Source organism: Tamandua tetradactyla, chromosome 3, assembly GCF_023851605.1.
Source record: "Tamandua tetradactyla isolate mTamTet1 chromosome 3, mTamTet1.pri, whole genome shotgun sequence".
In the NCBI taxonomy this organism is placed as follows: Eukaryota; Metazoa; Chordata; class Mammalia; order Pilosa; family Myrmecophagidae; genus Tamandua; species Tamandua tetradactyla.
The window spans coordinates 208,503,162-208,514,425 of NC_135329.1; the positions used below are offsets into that span (position 1 = coordinate 208,503,162).

General features: G+C 66.6%; 1 protein-coding gene across 1 annotated transcript; it reads right to left on the reverse strand.

Moving 5' to 3' along the window:
• Nucleotides 1-264: 264 nt before the first annotated feature.
• On the reverse strand, nucleotides 265-7,077 carry ECEL1 (endothelin converting enzyme like 1). The gene is made up of 17 exons (XM_077152060.1): nucleotides 6,240-7,077; nucleotides 5,613-5,681; nucleotides 5,404-5,514; nucleotides 5,225-5,317; nucleotides 4,885-5,009; nucleotides 4,078-4,300; nucleotides 3,554-3,652; nucleotides 3,226-3,300; nucleotides 2,957-3,060; nucleotides 2,672-2,730; nucleotides 2,543-2,594; nucleotides 2,080-2,147; nucleotides 1,823-1,947; nucleotides 1,551-1,616; nucleotides 1,048-1,143; nucleotides 788-864; nucleotides 265-657 (listed from the first exon to the last, which is right to left on the reverse strand). The coding sequence occupies exons 1-17, from the start codon at nucleotides 7,023-7,025 to the stop codon at nucleotides 558-560; spliced, it is 2,328 nt and encodes a 775-aa protein (XP_077008175.1). The 5' UTR covers nucleotides 7,026-7,077; the 3' UTR covers nucleotides 265-557.
• Nucleotides 7,078-11,264: the final 4,187 nt, after the last annotated feature.

Consider the following 11,264-nt stretch of genomic DNA (forward strand, 5'->3'; position numbering starts at 1 on the left):
GGCCTTACTGGAGGGGCTGGCCGGGGAAGAGCTGGGGGGAGAGCCCCCGGGGAGGCAGGCACAGAGGAGGGGAAGGCAGAGGAGGGGGAGAGAGGAGGCCACGACAGAGGAGGGGACAGAAGACATGTGGGCAGAGGCTGAGCCCACACAAGCAGGAGGGGCCCTGGCGTCCAGGCCGAGCCTGCGAGGGTGCTCTCCAGCGTCTGTCCAGCGGCCCCCCACCCCGCCTGCTCTGGGGCCCTAAAGAGGACGAGGTGACAGTAGAGCAACTTTTATTGACCGGACTCAGCAGTAGGAAGGCAGGGAAGGCGGGGCCTGTACAATCCGGCCTGGCCAGCGGGGCGGTCCGGGACCCCAGCGTCTCTCCCCAAGCCCCCCAGAGCCCACCCGCCTGCCTGCTCAAGGCCCCTCCCGAGGTGCGGACCGGCGGGGGCGGGCCCCAGTGGGGTTGAGAAGGCGGCGGCGCCCAGTCGGCCCCGCCCGGGGTGCATGCCTGCCCCGGGGCCAGCGGGAGGCGCTTCTTGCGGGCCGGCGGGGCGTGCGGGTGGCAGCCGGGCTCACCACACGGAGCACTTGTGCGGCGGGTTCATGGGCGAGTCCCTGGGGCAGTGGAAGGCCCGGCCGAACTCCTCAAACTGGGACACGCTGCCCAGCACCCTGGGGGGAAGAGCGGGGCAGAGGCCCAGGCGGCATTGCTCCCGGCAGCCACCGCCCCCACCTACCCCCAGTGGGCATCCCTTCCCCACCCCCATCTGCTCCCACCCTGGGGGAGGCCGGCAGGTGGCACCTGTAGTGCTCGGGCGCGTGCTTGTCGGTCAGCACCTGCAAGTAGATGGACTGCGACCGCCGCTTGATGCACCAGTTCTGGGCCCGGGGTGGGGAACAGGGAAGGGGGGAGACATGAGGGAGGTACCCCAGCTGGAGCCCTCCCCCCCAACCCAGCACACCACCCCCAGGTGTCACCATTTGAGGGGTGCTGGACACACAGGGCTGGCCTGCATACCCCCCCCACCCCCACCCCCAGTCCAGCCTCCAGCACCAGCCCACCTGGGCAAAGGCAATGAAGAAGAGCTGGTTGTGGGTGTACTTGAGCCGGTACAGCGGGTGCTCCGGGCCATGCTCCCGCACCCACTTCTGATAGGCCTGTGGGGTACAGAGTATGGGGGAGCTGGGCTCTGGGTGCCCCCACCCCCACTCTGTCCCCCACCCAGCCAGACCCAATCACGTCAGCCCCCGACTGAGGCAGGGCTCCTGATCACGGCCAGCCCCCCCACACACTCTGCTGAACACCACCCCCTACCCCTGCTACCCTCCCCATGCTGTGCTCCAGTCAGGGGGGCACCCCCTCCAGGCAGCCCTCCCTGTTCTCCCTGTAGGTGGAGCCAGTGAGTCCTTCCTCTGAGGCCCTGCCCGAGGCCTGACCTCCGACGGAAGACCGGAGTGTGGGGAGAATGGGGAGGGAGGGGGCGGCATGTCTTTGGTGAAGCTCCCCCTACGGCTCCCACGCCCCCACCCCCTGCAGGGCTGGAGGGCCCGGCAGGGCAGCTCACATAGTAGGCGAGCTTGAGGCCGCCCATGTCCGCGATGTTCTCGCCCAGCGTGTGCTTCCCGTTCACCTGCGGAGAGCAGAGGACCGGGGCTCAGGCACTGCACCCTGGGCCCCTCCTTCCCTCCCCCAGCAGGCTTGGCTCCCCTCCCCCTCCCCCTGGTACCGTGGGCGCCTGCGTGCCCACTCACGGACCTCGGCGTGGCGTCCGCTGGGGCCCCCATGCGCACGTCCGCGCCCACCGGAGCCCAGGGCACAAGGGTGTGCGCGCCTCACCCGCTGGCTGTAGACGGTGAAGTTGTCGTAGAGGCGCACGATGCACTCGGCCTTGCGCAGGAAGCGGCTGTAGGAGGCCTCGGTCCACCAGTGCAGCAGGTTCCCGGAGCGGTCGTACTGACCCCCTGCGGGGAGGGGCGGGGGTGGGGGGACTGCTGAGACCCCCTGCATGGGCCGGCCAGCTGGAGCAGCGCATCGCCGGCAATGTGCTCCCTGCCTGCACCCCACCCCAGCCCTCGGGCCCCAGCAGGCCTCACCCCAGTCGTCGTAGCCGTGGGTCAGCTCGTGCCCGATGATGGTGCCGATGCCCCCGTAGTTCAGAGACCTGGGCCCGGGGCAGCTGCGTCAGGCTCCAGCACCCCCACCCCCCAAAGCCAACACCACTGCTGTCCATCTGCGGGGCCCTAGGCAGTCACGCCCCAGCCTCCTCCTGGGAGGGGCCTGGCCCAGTTGCCTTTGGGGCGTGACATCTAGTAGAGCTTGGGGCTGGGGCAGAGGGAGGGAGACAGGGCCAGAGGGAGAAAAGGAAACTGAGGCACCCACATGGGGTCTGGCTTCCTTCCTCATCATTGGGGTCGCTCATTTCTGAAATACCTAAAGGAGCTGTGGACAAGGTAAGGGTAGAGGAGGGGATTCAGGACATTCACAAACGAAAGCTGACATCTTTCCCTAGATAGCCAAGGGGGAAGTGGGACAGGGCTGGGGTTCGGGGGTACTCACTGCGGGAAGTCAGGGTCATACAACGTGGGCTGCAGGATGCCCGCTGGGAACACTGCGGGGCGGGGGTGTCAGCTGAGGCCACCCCACCCTACTGCCAGGCCCAGCCCCCAACCCGGTCGCACCCCTTACCCATCTGGTTCTTGTTGGGCAGATAGTAGGCATTGAGGGCCTGGGGGGGTAACAGCCACCTATGGGGGGGCAGTAGAGAGGGGTCAGCTGGGAGGCCCCACGTCCCTCCCAAGTTGCTTCCTGCACCTCCCTGAAGACTGCCCTGCCGACCCTGCTCGCGGCCCTGCCTGCCGAGGGATCACGGGGGCCCTCCACCCCTTTGCCCCCCCCGCCCAGACATTCCTAGTTTGCCCTCCAGTCCCCTGGCCTCGGTAAGGAGCCCCTTCCCCTGGGCCGGGCACCCACGTGGACTTGTCCACCTCCTGCCGGATCTTCTTGACCGACAGCTGGATGCTGAAGCGGATGCTGTTCAAGATGTTCTTGAAGTAGGTCTTCTCGTGGACCTCAAACTGCAGGAGTGGGCAACGCTCAGGGGCCACCCAGGGGCAGCGCCTCCGGGCTCAGGCGGTTGAGAGCCTATGCTCCCTTCTCTGCATCTGGGGTGGGGGGAGAGGCGTCCCTGGGGGGGTCTTGGCCAGGGGCCGGGCCAGGCTGGCAAGGGGACCAGGGCCCACCTCATACTCCTTGTCCACGGCCTCAGGTTTCAGCAGGAAGTCCGGGTAGCCGACCATCACCATCATGTACTGGAGCTGCAGGCAAGAGGGCAGGCGGGCCTGGGCCAGGGCCCAGGGAGACAGGACAGCCCCCCTCCAAGGGGCTCAGCTCCAGCGCCTGCCTCGCGGTGGGGGTCCAGGCCAGGGGAGAGCAGGTCGGGCCACTCAACCCAAGAGAGAGACCCTTTGTCTCTTTTGTTCTCTTGCTTTCCCCAGCACCAAGCACACAGTAAGCACTCAATAAGTGTTTGTGGATCCACCAAATGGTGGGAGGAGGGTCCCACCTCACCTTGGCCCGAGCAGCTGCCTTGGTCTCGGAGTCCATCCAGTCCAGTTCCTCGAGGCGCTGGCCCAAGATGTACTTGATGTCTTCTACCAGCTGCTGTACCTGCCGGGCCAGGGGTTAACCCAAAAGGCCTCAGCTCTGGGCCAGCACCTGGCATGGGGCAGGAAGGTAGAGGGGGGAACCCTAATCATTCAGCACCACTTCCTGAGCCCAGGGTTTGGGACTGAAACCCCGGGGGTGGGATCCAGGCTCTGCACCCCTACAATGAGCTCCCCATCTGGAAGAGATCAAGCAGCTCCAGCCACGCTCTTGTCCATCCCTTAGGCCACACCTACTTAGCATGGCAGAGAAAAGTGGGAAGGAACTTGGCAGGGAGGGCTTCTTGGGCTGCAAACCAGGTAGGCTTCCTGGAGGAGGAGGCCTGGTGGGGAGTAGCCTAGAGCCTCAGAGGGCTGAGCTGAGGGATATAGAGAGGCATATGCGGGGATCCCCATCCCCAGACCCTCCCCCAGCCCAGGTGGCCTGACCTTGGTCTTGCTGGCCGCTGAGAAGTGCTCATGGACAAAGAGAGCGCCGAGAGCCATGCCGAAGTGGCGGTTGGCCTGACCCAGGCAGACCCGGGCCAGCTCCTGAGGCTTGTCGCTGCCCTCCATCTCGCGAGCCAGCTCATGCAGTGCCTCTCGGAAGGGCGGTGACAGGTGCTCGCTCAGGACCACCACCACACGCCAAACCAGGTAGTTGTGCAGGACTCTGGGGCAGGGGAAGCAGGAGGGTGATCCAGATTGCCCCCATCCGCCGCCCTGCACCCATCCCCCACTCTACACAGCCCCACAGAGGAGGAGTGAGGGTCATTCCACAGCACGCCTGCTCCCGCCACCAAGCAGAGCCCCCAGTGCTGAGGGGTCACAGGCCAATGGCATTTCCTGACTTGTTGGGATGGGAGAATGGGTGCTTGGGGGTGACCCTCTGGCCCAGGGCTGGCCTCGGGGGTTCTCTGTGCCTAGAGGTGGGTAGAGACCAGGGAGGCTCTCCCCAGGGGGCCCCAGGGTGGGCATACCAGAGGTCACTCTTCCCCTTTCTAATGTGAGACTCACTCAAGCCTCCCAACCAGTCAGGGGAGCCCTGCCCAGCCCCAGAGTGTCAGAACAGAAGTCAGGATCTCAACCTAAGGATGTGGACTCCTATTCCAGTGCTCCCCACCTGCTTTCCCCAGGGTGGCTACCGGGAAAGGACATAGGTAGGAATCCAAGGCTCAGAAAGCAGACAGGATGAGGTGTGCAGGGGAGGGGTCTGGGAGCTAGGGAGTGCGGGGGACCGTGGGTGGGCTGCCATACCTGCGGGGCGTGGAACGGATGAGCTGGGACACCTGCTGCATGTAGTCTGTCGCCAGCAGCACCACCTCCTCATCCTCCGAGAAGTCCTCCTGGAAGATCTGGTCGAGCAGCCACTTCCACCGCAGCTGTGGGGCCATGGGTGGGGTCCGGGAGGCAGGGAGTGGCAGCAGGTGGGGCAGGGACCACAGAGGATGGGGAGGGGGCAGAGGTGAGGCAACAAGAGGACATGAGAGTCTGGGGCCACCAGAAACCTTCCCCGTCACTGTGGCGGGGGTGACCCTGGAGTCCCAGTTCCCCTCCCCCTCGCCCCCCCCCGCCCGCCCCCCAGACCCACACTCACATGCGGGGTGATCTTCTGCAGCTGTCCCAGCGTCACCTTGTGGTACATGGAGCTGACATCTCGCCGGAGGTCATCATACTCTGACACAGTGATCTGGAAGGGAGGTCACAGTGGCACCAGCGCTGCACCTGCTCCCCGCCTCCCCCAGCCCTCCAGCCCCCACCCCCACCCCCACTCACATTGGCCAGCCGCTGCTCCAGCTGCAGGATCTCCTGGGCCTTCTGCTCCACGGCCTCGGCCCCCAGCAGCCGGAGCAGGCGCTCCATGAACACCCGGTAGGCAGCCAGGATCTGCAGCCCGGGAGGCAGTTTGTCAAAGCGCGGAAACTGCGGGGCCCCTGCCCTTTCCTCCTGCAGCCCAGGCCTTCCCTGCACCCAGGGCCCAGCACCTTCTCACTCTCTTCATCCTGAGCCAGGTACAGGGTCCTTTCTGGCAGGGTGAGCCCATCCTGGTCAATCTGGCGAAGAGGCAGGGGTCAGAAATCACAAGCCAACTACCAGCCTCCTCCAAACGGACTGAACTCCCACCTAAAACCCAGAGGGCACCCAAGACATCAGTTGTCGCAAGCTCTAGGAGCACGAGACACGGGCCTCTTCCCCAATTCAGAGAAGCTGGTAGAACCGCCATCCCTGACCAGACTGGGCTGGGGCGCTGGGGTTTCCGCCCCCACCCCCCAATCTTTGCCCCTGAAGGCCTTCACTTTCCCTGTCCGGGTCAGCTGCAACACCCACAAAACTGCCGCTCCAGTCCGGGCCGGCGCCAGCACACCCCTCCCTGCGCCCGGCCGGAGGGCTGGGAAATCGCAGCTCCCGCGGCTCAGCTAAACACCGCAATTACCCGCGGGAAATTACTTGCGCCCTCCTCCCGCGCTCTGCCCGCGGGCGACCGCCTCGCCGCTCCCCGCCTCTCCTGCGCCGGCCGCCGGGCTGCGTGGGTCTGGTTGCCGGGCCGCGGGGGTGCCGGATCCCCTGCCGCTGGCGGGGCCCGCGCGGGGGTGGGGGGCGGACACACTCACGCGGATGACATAGCGCGAGGAGTTCCTGTCGTCCAGGCTGACCGTGAGCGAGAAGAGCGCGGTGGCGCTGTACACGCCCTGCGCCTTGTACAGCAGCCGGTTGAGGTCCCAGCGTGCGGCGGCCCCTGGGCGCTCGGCGGCGCCGCCCAGATCCCAGCCCCCGCAGTCCTCGATGACCTCGAGCATGGGCCGCGGGCCGAGCCGCTCGATCTCGCGCATGTCGAGGCACGAGCGGAAGAAGGCGCGCACCTTGCGCTGGGCCGCGCCGCCCGGGCCGCCCCCCGGCCGCGCCAGCAGGCGCCGCAGGCGCTCCTCGTTCTGCTCGCCGATGGCGGCGATGGTGCCGTAGGTGAGCTTGTCGTCGGGGATGGCGTGGCGCCGCAGCCAGCCACCGCACGCGAACGAGTAGAAGTCCTGGCATGGGTCGATGCTTGCGTCCAGGTTGGCGGCCAGGAAGCGGGCGGCGCGCGCGAAGGCCTTGCGCTCCGGGCAGCCCTCGGGACAGCCGCCGCCGCCGGCCGCGCCCGGGCCCAGGTACTTGAGCGCCAGCATGGCGGCCAGGATGGCGCAGAGGCCAGCGGCGAACACCAGCCCCGACAGCAGACACACCTCGCGCCGGTTCCAGCGCGGCAGCCCGGCCCGGGCCCCGGCAGCGCTGCGCCCTGCGCCCAGCGGGAACCCGGGGGGCAGCGAGGCCCCTCGGCCGCCTCCCACGCCGCACCGGCTCACGTACTTGACCTCCTGGAACTCGTCGTAGTGCGCCGTCATCGAGTACGGGGCTTCCATGGCGCCGCGGCCGCCGTCGCGCAGCCTCCGGCCGCCTCAGTGGGCTACAGGACGCGCCGGGCCACCCGCCCCGCGGCAGGCCTCCGCATAGCCCCCGGGCCGCAGCTGCGGGAAGGACGAGCACAGTCTCAGGAGCGCCGGGGAAACGACGGGGCCCCCGGGCACGGCCAGGAGGGCGCAGGCCCGGGTCCAGAGTCTAGGGCCACCGCGGGGGCGCGACCGGCGAGCCCCCGGCAGGCCTCGCTGCTCCACTCCGGGAGTAAGGAGAACGGAAGGCACAGGGCAGCCACCCTCGCGCAGTGTCCGAGTCTTTGAACCTGCCACCCCTCTCCCAGCACACACGGAGCCGCCCGCAGGGGTGGGAGGCCCCTGATGTGAATCAGGAGGGCACCGGGCGCGGGCCCTGGCACTTAGTGGGCCTTCAGTGAAAGGCACGTTCGTTCACTTTCCTTTCCCTTTCTTGTCAGAGACCTGGCGTAGCCAAGGCCGGGTGGGGGAGGAGCGCCGCGGCTGGATGAAGAAGGTGTGGTCACGGGCGCGTCTATGCGGACCCCGGAGCCGCATGCTGCCCGGCCCCACCTGCTGCTCCCGGCCCTGGGAAGAGAAGCTCAAGGAAGGCGCTGAAGAACCAAACGTCATCCTCGGGGATCTCCACGGGGCCGCCCCCAGCCCGTGCCCGGCGCCTTCGGCTCAATGTTCCGAATGTCCACCTGCTCCTTCTCCACCCAGCGTGCGCCTTGCAGCCCCGGGCCGGGCAGACGGCCCCCGACGGCCCTGACGGAGAGCCCAGGGCCAGCTCCGTCCTCCGCCCCCCGCCCCGCCCCGGACTGCTCCCGGCTTCAACAGGTTCTCCCCAGAACCCAAACTTGGGCGAAGTTGCACCCTTCGCGCGGAACGAGCGGGCCCGGCGCGCCCCGGGCCCTGGACGCGGACCCTCCCGCGCCCGCCGCTCCGCGCAGCCCGCCGAGCCCGGGCGCCGAGCCCAGGAGTCGCAGCCGCCACCGGAGCCCGAGCCGCGAAGACGCAGACAAAGCCCGGAGGCTCAGCGCGGCGGAGGTGGCCGCGATAGTGGCCGCGGCCGCCGCGAGCTCGGGCGCCACTTACCCGGCAGGTGCGCGCCGGGCCGGACCGGAGGGGAACGGGTCGCGGCCGGAGCCGGGGCAGACGCGAGAGCCGAGCCCGGGCAGGAGCGGAGCGGGGCGGGCGGCCGTTCTCCGAGCGCCCGCCGCCGCCTCTGCCGCCGCGCCGCACCGCCTGCCGGCCCCGAGGGAGGGGGCGCGCCGGCGGCTCCACCCTCCTCCGCCCGCCCCCCGCGCCCCCGCCTTCCTCCTGCCTCCTTCCCCGCTACCTGGCAACTCCGCGGCCACTCGGGGGCGGGAACGGCGGCCGCGGGGACACGCTCCGGGGGTGCTGCACAGGCTCCAGGCTCGGGGACCCGGGTCCTGCCGCCAATTCTGGGAGGTGTTCACCCCGAAAGGGGCTGAGCTGGAGGAACACGGCCCAGGGAGGACTCCTCTGGAAGGCTCAGGGGATGCCCCCAAATGGTGCCTGCCGCCCCCCAACACTTCAGTAAAGCCGGCTTCCTTGTCCTTGGCTCTCACCCCTGCCCAGGCCCAGCCTTCCCGAGGGCGTCGGGGATTTCGGTCTGGGTTTGGCCCCCTGTCTTCACCCAGCCCCTGGTGGAGGGAGAACAGTGGAGGCTGATGCAGGAGAGGGCGCTGGGGACTGAGACTCCAGCGACCCCCAGCCCTTCCACCCTTGGCTGACCATGGCACTCACTACTCAGGGAGTTCCTAGCCTAGGGAGGAAAAGAACTAGAGAGCAAGGAGAATCCTTCCTGCTGGAGAGAGGGAAGAGGGGAAGGAGAGAGCCCACCCTCTGCCCAGCAGCCCAGACCTCAAATGGACCGTGGGCCTCAGGCCTCCCCTGGGTGGGCTGGAGGGAGGACAGCCTGGGTGGGGGACCTCCGAATTTACCCACCCTTCCTCCCCACCCTCCCCTTCCGCGCAGTTAAACTTGCCTTTTGAATGCAGGATTTCCCTGCCCCAAACTCCCAGCCCCTGGAGGACAGAGCCCCATCTGCCTGGTTTACACTATTCATGGGGTGCAGGGGACTCTGGGGCAGGGAACACTCTGCGACCTGGCAGCTCCAGCCTGCAGGATGGGCCCAGATAATTGTGAGGTCAGGCTGGGACAGCCATGGATCCTCAACTGATAAAAATTGAGTTAAGGCAGAGATTCAAAGGGCCCATGGCCCTGTCCCCCTCCCCTGGAGCTGCTCGGCAGCCCAGCTTCTGGACCCACGGCCGAGTGGCCACCTGACTCCCTTCTGCCTGTCCTCTGTCCTTCCTTCTTTCTCTTCATCCGTAAGTCCCGCTCTGGATGCTCTCCATCTCTGGCCATCTCAGGGTCCTCCTTGTCCCAGGCATTCTTGGGCCCAAATAACCCTCCCAGCGAGCAGTAGAATCATGTAAAATGCGGTGATTCCGCGGTGGAGGGGGGCGGCGGCGGGGAGGGCAGGGCGGTGGCAAAGTGGCTCTTTGTGCATTTAATCTGCATTTTTTCCTCAACGCTCTGTCTCCAGGAGGATAATTTTCTAGCCTTTTCAGGCCCTGATTGGTATCATTTCTCCAGCAATGACAGCTTTTATTTTCCCTGAAATGAATGCCGTGAAATTTCCAAGAAATATAAAAATGGATATTGTCGCAGGGAGCCCGCTCTTCCGACAGAAAGGCACGGAGGCAGCGCATGCTTCCCCAGGGACCCTCCTTCTCCGGCCGGCTGCTGGGGACAGGGAGCCCTCGGCCCCTCCTCCGTCCTCCTCCCGCCCAGGTCACCACGCTGAGCACCCCCACCCGCTCCCAGCCATCCAGCTCCCGGCTCCATTGATCTTTTCCCCAGCTGCCCTGCCCACCTGGCTGGCTCTGTCCAGCAGTCCGTCCCCCGACCCAGCCCCACATGCTCCCCCACCGGACTCCAGCCCCGTGGGCAGCACCCAGGGCCAGCCAAGTGGACTCGGGACTGGGCCTTTCGGACCCACTCAGTGCCCGCACGCCCCTACGCAATTAGAAGTGGCCCGAGACACCCCCACCCTTTGCTTTTCCGCCCGTTCTCAGAAAGGGAAGCTGAGGCTGAGAGCAGATGGAGGATGCCAGGGCTCTGGCCTCCAGCTTCCTCACTCTCTTTTTGAAGCTTCCAGCACTCCCCACAACACCTTCAATTGTCAAGGTGACCCTATGATTGATGAGCAAGAGAATGACAGGACACGGCATGCCCAGCCCAGCCAAGGAAGGTGGCGAGATGCCCAGCCAGGGAGCTGGGGGTGGGGTGGGGGGGAGCAGCGGTCAGCCAGAGTCGCTTTGGACAGAAAGTCTCAGGACTTGGTTAAGGCCAGGTCCCCCACCCTTGCCTGGTAGGGTGTCACCGGGGTTGGATCCAGGAACGGGAGTGCTGGCAGGTGCTGAGCACACGTGAGGAGTGCAGGGCGCACACCCACATTTATGGAGCTTTTAAGTGGGGTGCCAAGTGCTTTGCTGTTTTCAAGGAGGGGGGCCAGCTGCAGCCAGCCCTGGCGGCCAAGGAACTGGGCCTAGGGGCCCCGCAGGAGCTGCACCCCAGCCCCACTGCAGCTCCCTGTGTCAGGGAATCTGCTTGGGGAGATGCCCCCCCCCCAAACAGACGTCGGCTCCCCCCTCCCCTGACTATTCTGCGGTGTCTTCTGTGCCTTGAAAAGCACCCCCCACCCCCCAGCTGGCTTGCTGTCCTCCCTGGGCTCAGCCCATATATTATTCACAACACAAAATGGATTTTTAATTTGAGAAATGAAATGATTCTCCCAAGTGGCCTGGGTGGCGGGAGGGGGCAGGGAAGTCTGGGCTGGGGGCAGCTGCCACGGTGCTACCTCAGGCTCTCACTGGAAAGCTGGTGCCCACATCAGATCTTGGGGGGGGGGGCACCCCAAAGGCCCATGCACTCTACCACCCAGCCCTAGGCCTCCACTCTGACTAGCTGCCAATATCAGACAGGGTGAGCGGGTGCCACGAGGCCTTTTCCTGGCCAGGCTGGGAGATGGAGGGCAGAGCTGTACCCCACTTGCTTTCAGACCCTGAGCCATGCGGCAACCCTTGACACCCTAACCTGGTTCGTACCCTCTCCAGACTTCTTGGCCCTCGCTGGACCAGACTCAGGAGTTCCCCTCCACCCCATCCTGACCCAGCTGAGCTCCTCTGTGAGGTCCTG

What these genes read in the sequence shown, in the direction of transcription:
- ECEL1 (XM_077152060.1), bottom strand. Translation starts at nt 7,025, where the DNA reads ATGGAAGCCCCGTACTCGATGACGGCGCACTACGACGAGTTCCAGGAG. An exon ending in CAGCGGCCAGCAAGACCAAG is followed by an intron (nt 3,653 to 4,077) that starts GTCAGGCCACCT and finishes CTGGCCCGGCAG; the next exon opens with GTACAGCAGCTGGTAGAAGA. An exon ending in CAGGAGGTGGACAAGTCCAC is followed by an intron (nt 2,731 to 2,956) that starts GTGGGTGCCCGG and finishes GCCCCCCCATAG; the next exon opens with GTGGCTGTTACCCCCCCAGG.